Source organism: Megascapheus bottae, chromosome 22 (assembly GCF_031878675.1).
Source record: "Megascapheus bottae isolate mThoBot1 chromosome 22, mThoBot2.hap1, whole genome shotgun sequence".
Taxonomy (NCBI): Eukaryota; Metazoa; Chordata; class Mammalia; order Rodentia; family Geomyidae; genus Megascapheus; species Megascapheus bottae.
Window position 1 is genome coordinate 16,484,709 of NC_143530.1, and position 23,518 is coordinate 16,508,226.

General features: G+C 39.8%; 3 protein-coding genes, 2 non-coding genes and 2 pseudogenes across 5 annotated transcripts; 1 reads left to right on the forward strand and 6 right to left on the reverse strand.

Annotated features, from left to right (window-relative positions):
* Positions 1 to 1,780: 1,780 nt before the first annotated feature.
* On the reverse strand, positions 1,781 to 2,179 carry H4c9 (H4 clustered histone 9). The gene has a single exon (XM_090356239.1). The coding sequence runs from the start codon at positions 2,177 to 2,179 to the stop codon at positions 1,868 to 1,870; it is 312 nt and encodes a 103-aa protein (XP_090212365.1). The 3' UTR covers positions 1,781 to 1,867.
* Positions 2,180 to 4,549: 2,370 nt separating this feature from the next.
* Positions 4,550 to 4,957, reverse strand: LOC150048202 (histone H2A type 1). Its single transcript, XM_090356240.1, has one exon. It carries the CDS (start codon positions 4,940 to 4,942, stop codon positions 4,550 to 4,552), a length of 393 nt encoding a protein of 130 aa, XP_090212366.1. The 5' UTR covers positions 4,943 to 4,957.
* Positions 4,958 to 5,203: 246 nt separating this feature from the next.
* On the forward strand, positions 5,204 to 5,584 carry LOC150048203 (histone H2B type 1-C/E/F/G/I-like). Its single transcript, XM_090356233.1, has one exon. The coding sequence runs from the start codon at positions 5,204 to 5,206 to the stop codon at positions 5,582 to 5,584; it is 381 nt and encodes a 126-aa protein (XP_090212359.1).
* Positions 5,585 to 6,745: 1,161 nt separating this feature from the next.
* Trnas-gcu (transfer RNA serine (anticodon GCU)) lies at positions 6,746 to 6,827 on the reverse strand. Its single transcript has one exon. It is a non-coding gene; the product is annotated as a tRNA-Ser (tRNA).
* Positions 6,828 to 10,519: 3,692 nt separating this feature from the next.
* On the reverse strand, positions 10,520 to 10,591 carry Trnap-cgg (transfer RNA proline (anticodon CGG)). The gene has a single exon. It is a non-coding gene; the product is annotated as a tRNA-Pro (tRNA).
* Positions 10,592 to 12,560: 1,969 nt separating this feature from the next.
* LOC150048206 (putative vomeronasal receptor-like protein 4) lies at positions 12,561 to 13,402 on the reverse strand (annotated as a pseudogene).
* A 7,666-nt stretch (positions 13,403 to 21,068) lies between these two features.
* On the reverse strand, positions 21,069 to 21,960 carry LOC150048207 (vomeronasal type-1 receptor 3-like; annotated as a pseudogene).
* Positions 21,961 to 23,518: the final 1,558 nt, after the last annotated feature.

Genomic DNA, 23,518 nt, shown 5'->3' on the forward strand with positions numbered 1-23,518 from the left:
ATGAGCAGTTCATGTTTGAAAATAATTTCTTCACTGCTTGATTCATCCTGTGGGAAGCCAAAGTAGTTTTTAAAAAATTAAATAATCTTAATATGCACAATGCATGAAATTAAGATAATGACAAATATATATGATTACAATTTTTTAGGTTAATTAAATGTATTTTAGGCTGTCTTTTTATTGTATTGTCAGGGTAATGTATAAATGGGGTTACAGTTACATTTGTCAGGTACTGAGTGCATTACTTCTGAACACTGATACCCCTTCTCATGTTTTGTTTCCCTTTCCCTAACCTCACCCCCTGCCAATCATCTTTTCTCCTTTCCCCATTTCAAATCCAAAGTAGTTTTGAAATTTGAATATGGAATTTTAATTATAGTTAATGAGTTAGCAATCACATATGTGGTCAGTTGGTCTTTGTATCTAGAACTTGAAGGTGAGAGGTCAAAAGGGATTTTTTTGTTTTTTAAAACTTTGGATGAGCTGGGAAAATCTATTGATTTGGGAACATATTTGACAACTCTCACACATTATTTTAGGGAAATATTAGTGTATCTTTGATATTACCTGACCTATGGCTAAAACTCTTCATTTAGGAATACTTTATTTCTTCTCATTCTTCCCTGAAGTAGGGTTTCTTCGACTCTGAACTATTAATATGTATGCATTTGAAAATTTGAAAGCCAGTTCAATACTGTAAGATGTGTTTCCCAAAAGAAACATAAGAAATACTAGTAAAATAAAATTATATTTAGTAAAAATATAAGCAACCACTTTTAAAAATAAGGCAAACATGTGAAATTTCAATATCTTACTTTAATGTATCAAAAGTATTTTGGCATCTAACCCATATAATTTATTAAATGGATACTTACCAAGTCTTTAAAGTGTAATGTTTCACACTTGTACACTACAGTCTACCAAGATTCTGAAATTCTAAATTTTTGAGGGAATTCTCGATTTCTTAAATTCACAGTTGGAACTAATTGATTCATATGCTTAGAAATTGCTCTAGTACACTTGAATGGAATAATCTAATCCAGCAGCCATTTTAGAATGTAAGTAAAATCAAGTACATCAATATTCACCTCTTTAGTCACGGGGCACCTTAATGCTTAAAGGCCACTTCTCTCTTAATGCTGAGTCAAAATCCACAGATACCAAGTACAAAGTGAAACTAAAGGAGTGGTCAGTACACTGGACTTGGATTTAAAAAAAAAAGGGGGTGAACATGTAACATGTTAGCAGATTTAACAGCACAAGTGTATAAACATTCACAGAAAAAGAACTGAAGCAGGCTTACAACCTGAACACGAATCCCTTTTAATTGGTAATCAAAAGGCCAACAGGCCTTGTTACCTCTTCTGGCGAATTCCTCAAAATTTTGCATTAAAGGACTGAAGATAAAATGCACTCCCAGCCCTTTCTCTATAAACTTAAATGTTTTATGTATTTTGCATTTGATTGCTTTGACCTTATTAGCATTCATTATTGGATCGATGGCTCCTACTATGTAACTGTTGTGTACTTTGCCTAAGTTTTCTGAGGAATAACTTTGATGTGTATGTCAAGAGAATTTTACAATAGGAAAACACTTGAGTAAAAAATTTCAATTTCAACAATTAACCCTTTATATCACTAGTGTAACCCAAACTGCTCACTTGAATACTGTTAAACATTAAATTAAAGGCTGGAGAGCCAAAAGTTCCAGTTCTACTCTCACTCAGTTACAGAATACTCCGATCTCCACATGCCATCCAGCTAGCCATTATCTGCAAGCCACTGCTAGCAGCCAGTTGCAACTCTTTTCTTGACAGATTGGGGGGCCCTAAAAAGGGCCTTTAGTTAACTAGGTTCCAAAGTGGAATTAACCGCCAAAGCCATAGAGGGTGCGGCCCTGGCGCTTGAGCGCGTAGACCACGTCCATGGCGGTGACGGTCTTGCGCTTGGCGTGCTCGGTGTAGGTGACGGCGTCGCGGATCACGTTCTCCAGGAACACCTTCAGCACTCCGCGGGTCTCCTCGTAGATCAGTCCCGAGATGCGCTTCACTCCGCCGCGCCTGGCCAGACGACGGATGGCGGGCTTGGTGATGCCCTGGATGTTGTCGCGCAAGACCTTGCGGTGGCGCTTAGCGCCGCCTTTACCCAGACCCTTGCCGCCCTTACCGCGACCAGACATGACTACTTAGGAGAAATGGACGCTAGGAAGAAGAAGCTAGCTGTGAGCCCTCTGGCTCCGGCCAGAAGCCTTTATACGTCCTGCCGCGGACCGAAGTGAGAACCGGCAGACAGCAGGCGGGAAGGGCGGCCCCGCCCGCGAGGGGGCGGAGACAGGCAGGCCAACTGGCGGGAAAGAGGAGCAGGGAGGGCTGGGGCGAAGCAGGGCGGGCAGGGCCGGGCAGGGGAAGACAGGTTTTTGTCTCCCTGTCTGGGGCTTTCTTAGTGGAGCTGCGCTGTCGCTGTACAGATTCCCTTGTGGACAAACCAATAATCTAGAGGAAAGTAGGCACGGAATGGATTCGAGCAAGCCGACAACCACCGATATCCCATCACACCGAGAGCAAGTGCGAGCTGCTAAGGCATCTTGCAGGCTCACCGTTCTAAGAGAACGGGTAGGCTGTGCTAAGTAGCCTTGGCTTCCTTTGTGACGCTTAGATTTTCATCTGCGTCCCTCCTCTCCAGGGCTTTCGAAAGAGTGGTTTCGGTCCTATTTTCCCCTCTTAGGAATGTTAGTACTATTTTCAGTAGTTATAAATCAGATTTTGAAATTCCTCTTTACCTAGCTGATGGAGTAGGAACGACTCCTAAAATTCTACCCTCTAGAAAGTAATCAATTTGTTTCACAGAACAAGTCTAGCAAATTTGTCTTAGGAAAAATAATTAAAATAATTACAATGAATATGTGTCTGTTGGGTTGCAAGAATTTTCTGATAGGGCTTAAATTTTTCTGATAGATTTCCAGTGACTTTAAGATCTTATTTTATCTCACAAGTTTCTTCTAGTACACTTTAACCTATCTTAGCAATTCGTTGACTTACTACAATTTCAAAATAAATCATGTTTCTTCACTTAAGGCCAGTTGACTCTACATTTGGGACCAGTATTTTAATTTGTTGTTGTTTTTTTTTAAACCACACCTCGCCTCAAATTTATCATTGTGTGACATATTGGAAGATTTTAAATCCCATTTCTACATGAAATTTCTTTAGTTTCACCAAGCTTTCATGTCATGGTAATTTTAGAATTGTTTTGTGAAGTCTTCAACTCCTTTTAGTTGATGACTTTTTTTTATACCTACATTCACCTTATAATTGAGATTGAACTATTGATCTTTTTCCTTTTTCCTGTCAGTCAGACTTCCTGAGCTACAGAGAGGGCTAAAACTGCGAGCATGGAGCCAGTAGCAGGTTCCTCCTATACCTATAGGATAGTGTCTGCGGACCGGAGTGAAGACCGAAAGAGCTGTGGCGGGAAGCCTGTAAGCTGAGGGAAGGGCCCTAAAAGGGAAAGAATTTACGTCCCTTCCCGGTTTTTTTGTTTTGTTTTTAACATGAAGATTCTTGTGTTTCCCTTCTCATTGAATGTGATTTTCGCCCCAACCTCCGTCAGTAAACAAAAGTGTAAGATTATTGAAGACACATAAGGAGAGTATTTTTCTCTGCACATGTCTACTTGTATGTTTAGCTATTTTCAGCTAAAATATTAAGGACAAGTTGAGACTAGAGAAATATATCCAAATAGATCTCATCTATAATTCTTTTAATTTTTCCAGTTATGTTCCCACAAATGACTGCCATTGTTTAACAAATAATTTTTTTAAGTCAACTGCTTACGTCACAAAACCCGAATTTGAGACAGGCCTACTGCTACACACTTTAGCATTCTGAAGGCTGAAGTTTGGAAGGCCAGGCTGAGCAACATAGTTTGATCTCGTTGATCTGCTTTGGCAATTATTTGGCTCAAAAAAACACTAGGTGGGTAGAATAAAACTTCAGTCCTTTGTACATTGTTCCTAGTGGATTAGAAAAATACATGAAGTATAAAGAATGTGATACTCAGTCTCCTTTTGAACATGATAATCGGAGCTTTGTTCAAGTCATTTTACTTGTCTGCTCACTCACAATTTTGTTATGCTGGCAAAAATACAGCTTGTATCAATTTTTGCACTTAAAATTTATTGGGTTAAATAGGAAGACATTTAGAAGTGACCAGTGACACAAAACCTGGAAATATTTGTATGCACTGGCTATACCAAGTAGCTGTACTCTTGAAAACAGGAAGATATGTGAATGCTTGTGAGTAGGTACATAACTCTAGATGGAAATTGTGAAAACTACATATTTTAGGTGCCTAGATTTAGTAGCCAGTTATTTTATATGAACATCTACTCAACTTTCTCCCCTCAGATTAAATAGTGGCCATTCTCCAGGTCAGGTTGTGAAACTACTAGATTCTCAGCTTGGTCCACTTCACTGTAGACAAACGTCACTCTTTTAAGGAAAATATGGGTGGCCCTGAAAAGAGCCTTTGGTTTCCCTGCGGTCGTTACTTATTTGCCCTTAGCCTTGTGGTGGCTCTCGGTCTTTTTGGGCAGCAGCACGGCCTGGATGTTGGGCAGGACACCGCCCTGGGCGATGGTGACCTTGCCCAGCAGCTTGTTGAGCTCCTCGTCGTTGCGGATGGCCAGCTGCAGGTGGCGCGGGATGATGCGGGTCTTCTTGTTGTCGCGGGCCGCGTTGCCAGCCAGCTCCAGGATCTCGGCCGTCAGGTACTCGAGCACTGCAGCCAGGTACACCGGGGCGCCGGCTCCGACGCGCTCGGCGTAGTTGCCCTTGCGGAGCAGGCGGTGGACACGGCCCACGGGGAACTGCAGGCCGGCTCGGGAAGAGCGGGTCTTGGCCTTGGCGCGGGCCTTGCCTCCTTGCTTGCCACGTCCAGACATAGTGACAATTAGAAACTCGCTGTGTGAAACTCAGAAACACAGCTATCTTTATAGTTATTGTTGGGCGCGAAAACGAAAGCCTGTTATTGGTCAAGACTTTAGCTTCATCTTAGCCAATGGAAATAGAGTTTTGGGAAGGGCGCATTTTGATTGGCTCTGAAAAAGCCAACCAGATACATGCCTCACGCGCCCTTATTTGCAATTGAGATTCTATAAATACATGGTACTTTGCTGCAACTGCCTTCCTTTGTTTCCCTCACCATGCCTGAACCAGCTAGATCTGCTCCCGCGCCCAAGAAGGGTTCTAAGAAGGCCGTGACCAAGGCCCAGAAGAAAGATGGCAAGAAGCGCAAGCGCAGCCGCAAGGAGAGCTACTCGGTGTACGTGTACAAGGTGCTGAAGCAGGTCCACCCCGATACGGGCATCTCGTCCAAGGCCATGGGCATCATGAACTCGTTCGTGAACGACATCTTCGAGCGCATCGCGGGCGAGGCGTCTCGCCTGGCGCACTACAACAAGCGCTCGACCATCACGTCGCGGGAGATCCAGACGGCCGTGCGCCTGCTGCTGCCCGGAGAGCTGGCCAAGCACGCCGTGTCCGAGGGCACCAAGGCCGTCACCAAGTATACCAGCTCCAAATAAGTTTGCCAAGTAAGCCTCAACTTCGTACCCCAAAGGCTCTTTTAAGAGCCACTTACCTTCTCAAGAGAGAGCAGGCTGGCTTGTCTTTGCGTCCGCAACGTCCTTTAGGTTAACTTTCTGCAGCGTTTTCTCTTTAAACGATAGTATGCAAATCCTGGGGAAATGGATTTTTGACCAGTTCTGAAAGCCACAGGGATTAGGTGAGCTGGGAAATTGTATCGGCAATTGATTTAGCTCACTTGCTTGAATGACTTGGTGAATCTCCAGAGGTCAGGTTGCGCGGGTAGTTTGAAGGTTCCGCGCCAACGGCCTCCTCCACCTGATTGGTTGCGGTGGTTCTGGAAGCAGAAGCCGGGGTGGGTGGGGTCTTGGAGCGGATCCGGGCCTGCGGTAGTCGGTGCCCTCACCCTGCCAACTCGGGGGGGAGGGGGGAAATCGTCGATCACTTGCGTGTGGCACTGCCCGTTTCTGTAGGATTTTTAGCTCCTCTAGGGATGAGATTTCGTCCTTTTTGAAATTCAGCCGGGAGAGTGTTTAGAAGGGACTAATTTTGGATCTGTAACTAATATCAAGCAATTTCTAACCAGGACATTTCCCCGTTTAAATCCGTATGTTCCAAAATACAAAACGAAGTGGCTCTAGTTGACACAAGACAAGCAACTGAAAGGAAGTTATTCCAGAATTTAAGCCAACATTAGTTACAATTCTAAAGCTCCCAAACTCCTGTTGCTATCTTCACGTCATGCATATGAAGTGACAACCACTCAGTTTTTCGAGGTCATCACTTTGTGAGGTTATGTATCTAGTAAGAAAACATTTATAAAGCGTTTGCAATCTTCCTCTGACTTTGTTTTAATGAATGTTTCCAGCAGGGGCCGATCACTCTGGTCGAATCCTACCTACTTAGGCTGAGATCTGAAGGTTTTGGCGCAAAACTAGTCCAAGCAGTTCGTGAGACTTTTAGATTAACCACACTCCTTTAACCCCTTCTGTCCTTCAAATTTCTTATTTTTATATTATCTTGACTTCCCAAAAGGCTTTCCCCATTAAGCAGGGAGGAAATCCACCATGAGGAATTACATTAAATGGATCAGAACACCCTTCTGACTCAAGAGGGCAACTGGACGTAAACAAGCCGTTTTCTCACTAAAAGTCACCAGCCGACGAAGGTGGGATTCGAACCCACGCGTGCAGAGCACAATGGATTAGCAGTCCATCGCCTTAACCACTCGGCCACCTCGTCCTTGCATGTGCTCCCATTCATAGTCTATATGCACTGGAGAACTTAGATTGAAAATGTGACACTGAAACCTACGAGCGCGGGGAGAAGAAAAAAAAATTTTTTCTGTACTTTTTCTGTACCTTTTCAAGTGATCCAGACACGATAGAAACATCATTGCTTGAAGGACAGCTCCCTGCCTTCCAGGCCAGGGGCTTCTCCGGCAGCGGCCTTAGGAGGCTGCGCGGAGCCCCCGCTTTTAGTACTTTGCTGACACCTTCTGGCGATAGGTGAGAATGTCGAGCAAGGGCCCCGCGCTGCAACGAGAGGCTGACAGAGGCTCCAAACTGGTCCAATATTAGTTGGCAGATCTAGGCTCATAATTTGTGGTTAATAAGAGGATTGGAAGGCAATCACTATTCAGTGTCACTGTTGATTCTTCAGTGTTGTAGGATGAAATAGCATAGAGTCCTCAAATCCTGAGAATTTTATTCCCGATCACAGGCACTAACATCTGCAACTAAAATTCGGAATTTTAGTTGATTTTCAAGAGAATTTGCTTAACTTGCGTTTGACTTTCCAGAAAAATGCGGTGCTAAAAAATATTAAGATTTCACTGTGGAAAAGGATTAGGGAAGTACAAGGAGAGGGTAAATAGCTATGTGGCTGCATTATTTGATTGTTATTGTTTGATTTGTTTCATGGGATTAATAAAATGTACAGATGAATGAACACAAATAGAAGTTAATTCTAAGTAACTGATAATGCCTGGGAAGAGAAGGTGAATATTGAAAAGCAAGTTCTCCAAAGATGGGGAAGAGAGACTGGATGGGGAGAAGTGTTGAGTCAAGGCATGCACTCTTTAGAAGAGTGGTGAGGAGTCAGAGCTTAGACAAACTAGCTGATCAATACACATCCTTAAACCTGAAAGTGGAAGAAGAGGTGGTCAGGTAGGTTTCTCTCCAGAAGTTAAGGCCAAATAACCACGGAATGAGCAACGAGCAACATGAGGGATAGGATGATGATGATGATGATGTAGTTGTACAAAGGTTACAATTCCACACATGGGGGTATGAGTACATGCATCTTGATTAGATGAGTACATGCATCATTATCTTCTATTTTCCCCCTTCCATCCCTGCACTCAAGGCATAGAGTTCAATTTTTACAGAATGTACATTGTATATAACATTGCATAACTTTGGAAACAACAAATGCCTGTTGCATGAAAGGCAACATATTTTATCTTGGGCCGCATTAACATTCCTTCACTTGTGTTTGCGAATTCAAGGGTCACAAAACCGTTTTCTTCTTCCTGGAAAGAAGCCTTATTTTGTAGTGTTTGTTCTATGTCCTGCCTGCCTGATTCATGTCATCATGAAGGAGCTATTTGCTTTGTCTTCTAAAATATAATCTCTTTCATGGGTGGAGCTGGGGAGAGGTTTTTGTTGTTGTTGGTTTTTTCCTTCTGTTTTCTTCTTGCTTTAATTTGGCTGAATTATTTAGCCACACTCTAAATTTAAAGCTTTTCCTTCCTTCCCTCCCTCCCTTCCTTCCTTTCTCTTTCTTTCTTTCTTTCTTTCATTTAAGGTAATCATATCTTTTAAAGATTCAACTACTTCAAAAAGATATGCAAAGCAAGATAGAGATGCAAACAGATCTGCTTCTGTTTGGTAGAAGTAAAGCTTTTCAGCCATTTGGTGGTGGTGTTGTGATTTTTATTTTTTTATTTTTGAGACAAGGTTTCACTGGGTTGCACTGACTGGCCTGGGACTACAGACCTTCTGCTCCACACTCCACAGTGCTGGGATTGCAGGCAAATACCCCACACCAAGCTCCTATTTAGTGGTTTTTTTTTTGTTGTTGTTGTTGTTATTCCTGTCTTAACATATATCTCCAAACACTGTGCTCTGGCAAAGATGGCTAGTTGTCCCCTCATTTTTTTTTTTGAGAAATGGAAATTTAGCTGGGCTTCTGTCCAGGGCTCGTGCCTGTAATCCTACCCATTCAGGAAGCTAAAATTTGAGGATTGCATTTCAAAGCCAGCGTGGGCAGGAAAGTCTTAATTGGAGACTCTTATTTTCAATTAACTATCAAAAAGCTGGAGTGGAGATTTAGCTCAAAGTGGCTCAAAGCACTAGCCTTGAGCACAAAAGCTTAGGGACAGTTCCCAAGCCCTGAGTTCAAGCCCCAGGACTCCCTCCTTTCTCCCCTCCCTCCACCAATAAAAAGACATGGAAATGTATCTGAAATCATAGCTATTCATAAAAGGATTATGCTCACCTTTATTTAATAGTAAGATTGGTCAAAACATAATGAGAAAATGTATGTAAATTTTCCAGCTAATTTCACTGGTTCTGATCTGCTGAGCAGCTGGGACTACAGGACTGAGTCACTGAGTCACTTTTGTTTCCTCCATATCGTTCTTTGTCTTTTTGATAGCTCATTTTTTTAATCAGTATAAAAAAATTCCATTGTACCCAGTTTATCTACTCACCTATTTAAGTACATCTTGGTTATTTCTAAGCTGCGGCAAATATGAAGATGCTATAAACATTTTGAGTGCAAGTTTTTATGTGAACACGGCTTTTCATCTTTTGGGCATATACTAACAAATGCGCAATTATTGAAGTTTACTTTTGTATTTTTACTATACATCGTAATTATTCTATTACCTTTTTTCATTTCTATGTTTACAATTCCAAGAGATTTCTTTACCCAGAATTACCTTTTCGTACAACATTCTTGCTGCTTGTTTTAAAAACAAGCAATAAATTTCTGGAGGTTTTGCCCTTCCACCTTAATTGCCCACATTTACTTTAGGTGTTTAGTCATCTTCCATTTATAACTGTGTCCAGTTATAAAAATAGCTGGACACAGACACTGCTAATCTAGTTTAATGACTTCGGATTTCATTCTGGAGTGATCTGCCTGTGCTATTGATTATAAAATATTTAGATATCAAAATATTCAGCACATCTCTTTTATGGATATTAAATTTCCTTGAAGAAGGATCAGTCTCTTGCATACAACATAAAACTGACCTTTCAAATTTTGAGAAATTCTTAAAGGAAATAAGTTCCTTTTGAACCTCAAGACTAAATGAGTAATATGCCATCTGTTTCACATTATAAAGTTATATTACACATAATATATATTACAATGACAACATCTTCATAGTCAAAGTTGAGAATAGGGACCAAAGATGCACCCTTTCAGAGTACCAAGATGAGGAGGCAAGTAGAGCTTCTGTGGTACCCATGAATCAGGGAAGAAGTGTACACTTTCTGGAAAACCAAACAGAAACTATGGTTCTGTGTCTTGGTATATCTTCTCATTGTGTTCCCCCTCAAATTCCAGTTTCACCAATTTTGAAGTTAAAGCATTTATTATGACATGGAAGAAAGTACCCTTTAAGTCTTAAGGGCACTGAGGGAAAATTTTAAGCTTCCAGGATTAACTTGGAAACCTAGGTGGGAACAGTGTTCTAATGACAGCGGCGTGCCGGTAAATACTCCCGGGGGCGCTGAAGTCATTAGAATTGCAAGAATCTCACCGAGGCTTTAGACACAAGAGTCCAAGAAACTCCAATTTCTAGCAGCGGTAGTTGTAAGCGGTAAAGGTTCTAAACATTCAGAAAACGCCCCCACGTGGGGTTAGAGATTGAGGGAAGTGGAGAAAGCTGTAGATAGTAGGAAGGAGAGAGAAAATGTAGAGGGCTCGTCCGGGATTTGAACCCGGGACCTCTCGCACCCGAAGCGAGAATCATACCCCTAGACCAACGAGCCACTTACAAAACAGGGAGACCCTCAAGTAGTATAAGGACAATGATCGTTTTTGTTCATGGATCTTTGTCCCTGACAATATTTAACACTTCATGATTCATGTACTTAGAATGCTTGGTTGTACAGATGGTCTGTTGGTTGCTTAAATTATGCTGTCTCTCACAGATCAAGATGGGTAATAGCAAAATTTCTCTCTCTCGCGCGCTCTCTCTCTCTCTCTCTCTCTCTCTCTCTCTCTCTCTCTCTCTCTCTCTCTCTCTCTCTCTCTCTCTTTCTGTTGAGCTATAAATAATCTAACTCAATTTCATTTAACAAAATTTCCTCAGAAGGAATATCCCTAATCCCAGAAAAATTCTACGGTTAGGATTTAGATTTCTTGACATTATCTCTCCTCAAGAGGTACCTAGAAGTTAGTATTTGGTTACTTGACTAGATTTTCAAAAGGAATTTAGCAACATTTCTCCTTAACATCAACGTTGTCACAGTAGGCTATTAGTGGACACACTTGGATTACATTTTAAATTTATGTTACAATCTGTGTATTGAGCTAACACACATTTTAATTTCTTTTTTTCATATATTTTTATTGCAGTTATTAGAAGGGTTACATTATACTTACCAGATAGAAGGTGCATTGTTCACAAAAATGAAGTTCAGTTCATTCTTCAATTATTTGATTATTACTTGAAGATACCTGCTTATTTATCATCAGAATGATTTTTTTTTCCAAGAACAAGTAGAAATAATTATCTTCTTGAAATGTGAGAAGAAAAACGAATCCTTTATCAACAGTTGACTTCAGGTAAATTAGGGTTTTGATATGAGTTAACTGGGCAGATGCTAAGAATTTTGGAATTATTAGATGTTATGTATCTCCTGTCCAGTTATTAATGTTAGAATGGGACTTGAACTCTGGGTCTGGGATTGTCCCTGAGCTTGTCACAGCTCAAGGATACAAGGATACTGCTCTACCCCTTGAGTGACAGTACCATTTCTGTTTTTTCTGGTTGTTAATTGGAGATAAGAATCTCAAGGACTTGAGTGCCTGGTCTGGCTTTGAGCCCATGTCTTCAGATCTCAGCCTCCTGAGTAGCTAGGATTACAGGCCGGAGCCACAGATTTGGGTTAGAATGGGGATTCTTGTAGTTCAAGAGTTTCTTTTGTACCTTGAAAAGTATAAAAAACAACCCCCCCCAACACCTTCCTTGGTACTTCTGAAATATGCACACGGGACTAGTATTAGTTCTCAACTGTGCTCAAATTCAGTGTTCCACTGAAGGAGTCGTATTTTAACTTCCCAGGACTCTGCTGAGGTTTAAATCACAAGATAAATACTTCAGCTAAATACTTCAGCGTGGAAACGAATTGTTCAGCCTAAATCCAGAAATGTTTCAAAAGAAACCGTCCACAATACACACTTTGGAAAATTTGCTTTTATTTTGAAATCAAATGATAGGTGAGTGATTTCATAATTTAACCCAGTGGTCTTGGAGTTTACACACGCTACAAAGCTTCTTTCTGTAGTACTCTCTCATCTGCATATTCATAAGAGAAATCTTACCAGGATTTCTTAGCAGGCAGGAATGGAGATCTGTAATAAAGTAGGAGACTGCTGCTTGTGCTGAAGACAGATTCTCTAGAGGCTATTTTGTCACATGTCAGGTCATTGTAGAATTCCCTGCTTCGTTTTAGCAGAGATTTCAGTTATAAAACAGTAAGGCTGAACTGTTCTTGGGAGTACTATCCTGTTTTAGAAGATCTCATGGAAATAAATATCTTTAACATGGCTTTTAAACATATGTTTGAGGTACACAACATAATGCTTTGGTATACATAATGATTATTATTGTCAAGTAGCTTAGCATATCCATTATTTCATAGTCATTATTTCACATGAGTGTTTGTGTGTGTGTGTGTGTGTGTGTGTGTGTGTGTGTGTGAAAAGGGCTGAAAATGTACTCTTTTAGCAAATTTACAGCATGTAATATAATAATTCTATGTTGCACATTAGATTTGTAGTTGTATTTAAGGTGGAACCTATGTAGAAGGAGAGCATGAAATCTGCCCAATAAAAGACAAGGAAGCAGGCCATGAGAATGAGAGTACTTAGAGTAGCTCAGATTTCTGGGCTGGAATGGTGTGTAAACCTGGAGCTATGAAGGTAGAGGATTCGCTTGTGATGCTTGTACAGATAGAAAGCCATGTATTCACTGCTCCAGCCCATGAGACTCTGAAAGATCACATCCCCAAGAGTCAAGAGGGAAAGGAAAAGCCACTTAATTATTTGCTTAGATAGTTGCATATAACAATATAGATAAGGCATTTCAGTTCTAGAGCTGTTCATGCTTCTGACTGCTGTGATGTAGTGTAGCAGGTTAGAGCTTATCAGAGAATTTAACACCCAAAAGAAGAAGAGATAGGGAAGAACTTGCCATGTGGTCTGTGCTTTGAGCTTTCTCCACAGGGTGGTCCTTGGACTAATGGTGATGGCCTGGACTGCGCTAAGGAGACAGGTTGTGCAGACGGAAAGCCCTGGAGGTACTCTTCCCAGATAAACCAAAACTTTACAACCAACATCACCTAGGGAGTTTAGGTGGTTAAGGTCTGGGTTTATATCTTTGATCTCTAAGCTACAAATAACTAATGTATTTGAAAAAAGAAAACAAGTGAATGAGAACTATGTCTATGGGTTTTTTCCTCAGGACCCATGGAAAAAATATATACATTTCTCACAAGTACAAAGATATTCCCCACAATGCCATGTCCAGTCAAAGACAGGAAAAGTAGTTTCTGGATGAAGTTACTCTAAATCATCTTTAGATTTCATGGGAAATACTAGGAAAATCATTTTGAAAAACACAAAAACAAGACATTTCAGGTTGCTGAATTTTTTCTGCGTTCTGTGAAAACGAGTTTTTGAAATATGACAATTCGAATGGTTGTTTGCTAGCACATACTGACTGTATATTTTTCTTTTTTTTATTTTCTTGTTGCCACTGACATGGAGATGATAAGTGCAGTTTGGACCTACGTTTCATACTAATACCTCACCTGTCTTTCTGAAAGACCTCTTTTTATCCTTCATATCTAAAATTTATATGTCTACTTTATTCCCAAGCTAAAAAGGGGAAATATTACTCAACTTCTACTCCATAATCATAAGCCTCATCTGGAATATCTTTTCTTTTTCTATTCATACCCAACAAATCACACTATGCTAGTGGCATTAGCATCCTGCCCAGTTCCCTTTGTACCATTTTATACACAGTGGCTTTTCAAGTAAATATTAAGCAAGTAAAAAAATGTAGTTTTCCAAGGAATGGTATTTTGTGAAATATATATTACCAAATAGAGTAGCTTCCCAGGAGGCAGTCATGAGATTTATCCCTCTCTCTCTCCTTCGCCCTCTCCCTCCCTCTGTCTGTGTCTCTCTGTCTCTGTCTCTGTCTCTCTCTCAGTTGCCTGGGTAGTCCTTGGCCTTAAGTGACACAGTGGTTAATTAGAATAGAAAAGTTCAGTCCCCTTGCTTCATGATGTTCCTGACTGTGGCAAATTTCCAATTTCCACATGAATAGAGTCAGACTGAAACTGATTTGTTTACCCTTTCACCCTGTTCTTACCCTCCATTTCTCCTAAGGGAACACTCTAAATAAAACATCAGAAAAACTGTTTCCATTTCAGGCTCTGGTCCTTTAACAAAAGATAAACCTTCCAGATTCTGCCTTTTCCAAATCTATCAATATTTTCTGTTCTTGGAAATAACTGGCTATGTAGATCCAGCCAAGCTAATATCTCACATCATGACTTATTATAACCATATTCTTTTTCTCCCCAGTGGCATTTCTGGCCTTTTTCTGTGATTAATTGGAGATGAATCTTCATGGACTTTCATGCCTAGGCTGCTTTCAAACTGAGATCTTGAGTAGTTTAGGATTACAGGAGTGAGCCACTGGATTCAAATTTATTTCTGAATTATTTTAAGCTTTCCCCAAAGAAAAGAAACATTGAAGCCTGGTACTGTTGGATCACACCTGTAACTCAGAAGGCTGAGATGTGAGGATCAGGGTTTGAAGCCAGCCCATGCAGGAAAGTGTCTGAAACTCTTATCTCTAATTAACCATCAAAAAGCCAGAAATGGAACTGTGGCTAAAGTGGTAGAATGCTAACCTGAAGCAAAATGACTAAGGGACAGTTCCCAGGTCCTAAATTCAAGCCCCAAGATTAGCAAACAGAGACCCAGACACACACACACACACACACATACACACACACGTAACATTGGCTGGTACTTCCTTGTAACAACAATATGCATAATGTGCCCGATATTTGACATAACTACAAGCTCTCATAGCTCTAACAGTGTCTAACAGTCACAAACCAGTCTAGAATTTCATTTCATATATTTTCCCTGAACTGCCAAGGGTGAGTCATCTATGTACTTGCTTCTTTTCTCTATGGGATGCTGAAAAGCCAAGCGAGTGCTTGTCTTTGAATCTAGAATCTTACTTGTTTCACCTAGCACCTGTTATTAAATTCTAAAAATAGTTTTTCAAGAAATTGTTAGATGAGGCTTATAGTTGTAAACCTATATAATTATAACTGTTTTGAATTATGAAGCCAGTATGGGGAGATATTTGAGTTGGTCTATTTTCTTATGAATGTTTAAACTGAAAGGCCTGGAGGAGATAACATTCAGTAGGGTTTTTAGTGTCTGTTCACATGAATATGTGAGAGGAAATTGAACGTTTACATAGGTTCACCAAGTGACACAGATTATTCTTAGGTACACTTATAACTTAATTGTTTAGTTGTTATAGTCCTATATTGACCTGCTTATGGTTAGATAATGATAATTATTATTATTATTATCACATCTGTCATTTTTCTGAGATATCAATATCTGTACACTTGTATCTATCTACTCAGAACTCTTGAGACAATAAATCCATGAGTGTATTTTAATATACTTCCATAAGCTTCTTACCTCCAGCATGTAATGATTAACAAAATGCAATTTTTGTGAATCTAGTAATTCAGGGCCTTCTGTAGTAAATGGTGTGGTATGTGGGTATGTGTACTCCAGATGCCTGAGGGATACAAATGAGAGAAGTAGCAAATTCAAGACTTGCAAGAATAAACTTTTTAATCAACCACTTTGGATTTTGAAAAGGAACATTCTCAAATTTTTGTATGACCTTTGAAGATATTGCCTGATTTCTCTAAGACCCAGTGTTCTCTTCACAAACTACACATGGTACTTTGTGTATGAAACAATGAGCTGTGGTCTTGTAGGGCTTAAATGAGTGTTTTCATATCTTTAGGAACTCCTGAGTAAAGGACACTCAGGTAATTTTAATGAAATTTACAAAATTGTTGTCCTCCTTTCTAATACTGGAATACGTGTAGAAATAGTAATAGCCTAATCTCACAAATGCTAGAATTAAATCCTTTTTGGGGGGGGCAGTCCTGGAGATTTTACTCAGGGCTTTGTGCCTCACCCTGGAGCCAAGCCTCCAGCTCTTTTTTAGATGTATATTTATTTATTTATTTATTTTTCAGGTATGTTCTCATGTCTCTGCCCAGGAGTGCAAACTCCCTACCATTGACTCACCATGAGTGGCTGGGATTATACTTGTTTGCCATCACATTCCAACTTACCAGGGCAAGTAGGATTTTTTTTTTCCCCTAATGTTTTTGCCTAGACTGGCCTAAAATTAAATGCATTTCTTAAGTGTTCCAGAGTGGAAACTGAGATTTCTGTGTCAGCTCAGGGCTGTGGGTCACCAGGATTCTTGTTTCAGAATAAACTCTTCTATGTTTAATCTACTTTGACATGGATTTCTTTTGCACAGTAAAATTTACTTACTGGATGATAAATGAGCAAGAATTTTCTCCATGTCTTCTTGTTGCCAGGGAGTATGTCAACATTCAGCCAGGTGTCTTTCTCTGTGGATCCATACAATGGGATTAGAATCCATACCAAGCAACACAAAGTGTTGAATATGTAATATCATAGAGTTGCTCTCTGAGAAGGAGCTTAAAAGTAAAAAGACAAGCTGGGTGCCGTGGCTCACGCCTGTAATCCTAGCTACTCAGGAGGCTGCGATCTAAGGATCAAGGTTCAAAGCCAGTCCAGGCACAAAAGAACCTGAGACTTTTATCTCCAATTAACCTCTAGAAAATGGGAAGTGGGATTGCGCTCAAGGGTAGGGTGGTAGCCTTGAGCTGTGTAGCTCAGGGACAGCACCCAGACCAAGTTCAAGTCCCATGACTCACATTAAAAAAGTAGAAAGACAAAACAATCACACCAATATAATTAGTGAAGTAAACTTGCATGTGTGATTATAATGTTATATATGGATAAATAGATATTTGAGTTCTTTTCAATTTGAGGCTATAACAAATAAAGCTGCCATGAGTATTTGTGTTGAAAAAAATGGTATTAAGTGTAGGTAGATTTTTAAGGATGAGTTAGAAATAGTATTTTTTCAATTTGTCTGAGACCAGGACTCAAACTCTTGGTCTGACATATTTTGCTCATTGTGTGATAGTCCACCTGAGCCATGACTTCAACTCCGAGAATACTTTCAAAGTAAATACAATAAATGAGAAGCCTAGCAATACAGCAGGAAACACAGGATAGCTCACCAGAAATTATAATTTACCAACAATTCAGTGAAATTTTTGGACATTAGTTCTGAAGTCATGATATGGAAGCGGAAGAAAAGTAAGTTTCATTTAGAAACCTGAACATCTCTTCTTTCTATACCATGTAAGACAGCAAAATGGGAATCTTATGACAATTAGTCTAATGATACAAGAGCTTTCTGATGACACTTGATTCTGAATGCAGTAACAAAAGACACTTAAACATTTCACAAATGTTGTCTTCTTTAAATGCCCCCCCCCTTCAGTTTTCTGGCCCTTGACATATAACTTTAGAGAAAGCTACAAGAGTAAGAATTCTGTCTTATAAATTCTCTTATTAACTCCCTTACTTACTCAAGGAGAGATTAATATTTATACTATAGAACTTGTAAGTAAATCAAGGAAATGTTAGATCTACTCACCTTGGTAGCTGTGAGACAGACAAGGTCTGGGTTAGTCCTTCAGGTCAGAAGAAGCATCCTCAAGTTCTACTTGTATTGTCAAAATATATAGAACTCCTGTCAGCCACAAACTATCATGCAAACTTCAGTGTCAATCTTGTTTATCTCTCAGGAAGAACAAAACCCTCTGTAGAATCTCAGTCCCTGAAGTACAACTTTTCCTCTCCCTCTCCCTCTCCAATGACTATATTTGCTTGTCTCAGAACTTATCTCAGGCTTCATTAAGTTTTATTTATGTTCATAGAAGGAAGTTCATTGAGAAAGTGAACAATAACGTTTCTATATCTGGAGTTTTATATTTCTTCAGACTTGTCTTCTCCTTCCAAAAATTTCAAGCTGTGATTTAGTATAGGGACTATGAGATGCATAGAAAATAAAATTATGACCATCACACACCTAACCGCTATTTTTGCTTCTGTACCTTCGCTTTGCTGACCCATGGGGAAGTGGAAAAATACCAGCAGTCTTTCTATAGACACTCTGAAACCACACGCCCCGCCCCCCACCCTTCTGTGAACTTTGTACTCACCCAGATCTGGATGCAAGAGTTAACAGCCATCTGGCTCCAGAGAAACCCCACCCAGAGTTGGACGTGACAGAATGACCGCTCCTGGACACCCCACCAGGATCTGGACTCCAACAGCACATAGGTACAGTCCAAACAGTTTGAAGTACATCAGCCCTTTGACCTAACCAATAATCTGTTCCCAGCCTTTTCCTGCTCTATAGTGTGCCAGTCCTGTTATAGCGTTGCTTTATGATTTTCCCGCAGAGGGTAGTGATTAGCTATGATGTATGCTAAGTTCCTGCCTCCCTCAAAAATAGTGTATAAAAAGTGCTGTAACCCTGAGCTCCGGACCTCTTAGCGTCACCGGCAAGGAGTGCCTGGAGGTCCGGGTTCAAACTTGCAATAAATGACCCTTGCCTCTGATTGCTTTGACCTCGCCTCTGGTGGTTCTTTCAGGGTCCTAGGAATTTGGGTACAACAACTACATTCAGACACATAAAATAAGTCTCTTCCTTTTTTCTTTCTCTGTTTTTCTTTTCCTTTCTTTTCTTCCTGCCAGGCCTGGGGCTTGAACTCAGGGTCTGGCGCTGTCCCTGAAGGATAGTCATTATTCTTTTTAATTTTCCTTAAGGCTAGTATTTACCACTTGAACCTTAGCTCCATTTCTGCCTCTTTTGGTGCTTGCTTGGGAACTGAGAATCTCATATACTTTCTTTCTCTGGATGGCTTCAAACCAGGATCCTTAGATCTCAGCCTCCTGAGCAACTAGACTTACAGGTATGAATAACTGGAGCCTGATTCCTTTAAGTGTCATGAGACACTTATCTCCAAGTAATCACCAAAATGCTGAAAGTAGAACTGTGCCTCAAGAGGTACAGCACTACCTTTTTTTTCTTTCTTTCTTTTTTTTTTTTTTTCTTTTTTGCCAGTCCTGGGCTTGAGCTCAGGGCCTGAGCACTGTCCTTAGACTTCCTCAAGGCTAGAGCGCTACCACTTGAGCCTCAACACCACTTCTGGCTTTTTTCTATGTATGTGGTATTGAGGAATCGAACCCTGGACTTCATGCAAGCTAAGCAAGCACTTTAACCACTCCCAGCCTCCAAGTACAGCACTATCTTTAAAGCCTTGACCCTGAGTTCCATTTCCAGAACTGGCACACACATTACTCCCCCCCCCCCCCCAAACAACAACAACCACCAACTTAGATGGATCCACTCCTTCAAAACACTAAGTCTGCCATGTGAAAATCCAGGACAATTCTTCAATTCATCTATATCCAAGTATAATTCTTCTTTACTTTAGTCTACTGATGAGGAGTCCCTTTCTACTTTCTGATTCAAGTGGATGCAAAGAAATGTGGGCACAGAGCTTAGAGGTGAGAATAGCACTGGTTTCCCAGAAGTGATGGTAGCCCTGGGCTATCAGTTGGCTCCTAGTCACTGCCCTTCCCATTGTTTCCTGTATTTTTGTGTGCCTGGCATGCAAAAGAGGCTGAAAATATTTGTGCCATAAATGAGTGAATAACATTGTGAGGCATGATTTCCATTCCCTGATTATGAATGGCAAAATCGGAGAGAGAATAAGTTGTATATGATATATGTAAGAGCAAATACAAATTGAAAAATTAAATCAAGTTTTAAACAAGTTTTATTAGTATATAATAATAGTACAAGGGGGTTTCATTGTGGTAGTTCCATAGATACATACTGTATGTATATATGTATATATACATATATATATATTATTTTTCCCAGGCTTGGGGCTGGAACTCAGGGCTGAGCATTGTCTTTGGGCTTTCTCAAGGCTAGCTCTACCACTTGAGCCACAACACCAGTCCTGTTTTTTACTATGTTTGTGGTATGGAGGAATGGAACCCAGGTCTTTGTGCATGCTAGGCAAGCACTCTACCACTAGGCCGAACTCCCACCCCCAATCTAGGATTACTGAAGTGACTCACGAATACTCAGCTAGCATACTTTCTGAGTAAGGTTGGGCTTATAGTAAAGCCAATAATATTTCTGAAAATGATTCAGAACAAAGTTTCTATATTGCCTGTGATTCCAGTTAGTAGATTTTTAAAGAGGTAGAGTCAAACAGAAAGAAATGCAGTTAGATCAGGTCAAACATTTATATGGTAGTGTTTGTTTTTAAATTAATGCTTTATCTTTAGGGGATAGGAATGATTCAAAGTTTTTCTGTGTTAGTTTATCCGGATTAACCTGAAGCCACTGAAAACATAATGTCAGCACCTGTGTAGTATACATTACAGGGAATAATTCAGAGATTGGATTGCCGCAGATAATTTATGATGTAAACTCTGCATATCTTGACTGTGAAAGTGAAACACACTTGGCTTCCACCATGACTGTGACAAATAACTGCATGAAGACAGAGAATTCTGAATTTTAGAAGAGCTCTGTTGCTAGAACTTTCCTATTGAAATGGAATCCTTAAACATAGGAGTTGATTTTGTTAAAACTAGATAGAAATAATGGTAGGTATGAAGAAACTCCTTTTTCACTCTGAATCAATTCTTCTTTTCCATGCAGAATCCCAGAATAGCAACTAACATTCCAGGCTATCCTTTATTACGTTGTAGCAGCAATCATGTATTTCTTGTCTTAGTGGTCAGAAAACTCTTTTGAATTATTTTGTTGTTGTTATTGTTGGTCATGAGGCTAGAGCTCTGGGCCTGGACACTGTCCCTGAGCTATGAACTCAGGACTGTAGGTTGCCAAGTTCATTATCTGAATAAACCCTTAAATAGTTTGACACCATTTTCATTTACACAAAGTGTACCAGTGCTGAGTTCTTTCACACTTTCTGAAAAATAAAAAAAAAAATCAAGGAAAAAAACATTTTCTCAATTTCTTTCTCTTCCACTGAGCATGCAAATCTTCAGCCAGATGTCCATCTCTGTGAATCAGCACAAATGGGCTGAAGATGGCATAACCAAGAGTCAGAAATTCTCGCATATTTAACATGAAATGATTCTTTAAGGAGAAACTTAAAAAGATGGATAAAACACAATCTATCCAATAGAAGAAAAGAAAAGAGGACATGAGCAGAAGAACACTTTGAGCAGCTTTCATCTCAGGGGGAGTTTTGTAAAGACACTTGGAATTGTGAAGGTGGAGGACACGCTGGTGGTGCTTGTGGAGAAGAAACACGATGTAGCCACTGGCCACAGCCATGATGCCCTGAAACACAGCATCCCTCAAGACCATGAGGGCAAGAAAAACCCATCTTATTTTCTGACCATCTTGTAGAAAGTAGCAATTACGATAAGTCATGTTGGGTTGTGATATGTTCAGGCTTTTACTTGTGATAGAGTTAAGCAAATTAATGCATAATGAGGAGTTGAGTATCCAAAAGAAGGAAAAGAATGGGAAGATGTGCCATGCAGACCTTGGCTTGAACCGTTTCCATTTGGAGGCATTTGGACTGATAGAGATGGCTTGAATCACTGTGAGGAGACTGCTGGCACAGATGGAAAGGCCCTGGGCCATTCTCTCCAGAAAAACAACCATCTTACAGCCTATATCATCCAGAATGTGAGGCAAACCAAAAACTGCTATCGTTTTTGGTATCCCTTTTGAGAGAAGGGTTATCATATTTGTGAAAGCCAAATGGATGAGAATAGGGTATATTGAGTTTTTCTCAGTGGCTCTTTGAAAACACCACATATAATTTACAATAACGAGAATGTTCCCTGCAATGCCAAACACAGTTTCACAGAGGAAAATTATCCCCATGTTGGAGTTGAAAATCATTGCTTACTTAATAGGTAAACAATGTTAGATCCAACAGATACTTTTTGGAGACCTCTGCTCACTGTTTTGGGGGTACTTTCTTTTTCAATTATTCTACATACTCTTAAGGCACTCTTGACAATTAGCATTTAAAAATAAAAATCTTCACAGCAGATTTTTTTGAGCTCTATACTAGTAAAATCAACCTACTTATTCAAGTTGTTGTATATCTCATTTTTATTCTATCTCAACCTGGTAGACCCAACAAAAAAAGTCTATCACCTGGACTTTTCAATGTTTGTCATTCTGTTTTATCATCATAAGCCCCATTTCCTGTTTTCTAGAGGTTAATTGGAGATAAGAGTCTCAGGTCTTTTTGTGCCCGGGCTGGCTTTGAACCTTGATCCTTAGATCTCAGCCTCTTGAGTAGCTAGGAGCCACCATGCTTATCTCCATTTCATCAAGTTATTACTACTGAATTCCAAAGCTTTGAAGCGCAGACTTAAATTTTCTGCCCTTCTCATTCCTTGTATACAGACATTTGTGAAATTCTATTGTTTCAACTTTTTTAACATCTCTCAAATTAAGCATACTTTATTTTTCATAATATCATTTTTTGTTTGATATTCCTTTCTTACTAGTATCTTGATCAGTATAAAAGCTTTTACATTTGTATTTGGTTCAAAGTTTTATATCTTCAGTGCCTATACCTTAATATTTCTAAATTTCTTACTTTTCACTTTGCATGGTTTAGCTGCTCATAAATATCTTGTAGTTATTTTTAGTAGTTTCTCAGTGTCCAAGTCAGATATGATGTAGACAAGAGATTCAGGAAGATGTATCTGGTCTGAAAAAAGTCAGGTAACTCAGTTGTCAGGGAGTGTGTCTTAGAGAAGAACCATTGAATGACACTTAGGAAGGACTTTAGGAGATACTGAATTGCCACTGAATGACTTTAGGGCCTTAAGGAAAGCCTAGATCACCTTTGGATTGGTTTATCAAGATGGGTTAGGGGAAAATAATTAAGGAGAAAATAATTATGATGACTGTACACCATGAATTGTGAATTCTGTGTTGGCTGTATGCAGTAATGTAGGTTGAGCATCATTGATAACAAAAGAGACTACTCACGATGGCATTTTGCAGATGCTGAATGGCGTTGAGAGGAACAATTGTTTCAGTTGACTTTGGAGCCTGTTTTGCTAAATCCTTTGTTCCAACCTGATTGCAATATTGCTTTGTTCGTTCTCAATCCAAGATGGTTTCCAGAATTCTGGCCTGGACAGAATTTTATTATTTCATGTCTAAGAACTCAAATTTTATTCTTCCTCCTCCTCCTCATCAAACTAAGCACAAGAATAAAAGAAGATCAGGATACTTAGCCCAGTGTATGGGACTTGCTCATATTTTGTGTATTTGATATGTTTTAAAGATATTAACTGATAAAACTAGGTTTGTTCTCAGGTTTGGGACTAGATAGTATTAATTCTCTGAATATTAGTATTGCCTTCTAACCCCCTGGCAAATGGGGTAACTTTCATCTATACTAATGTATCATTCT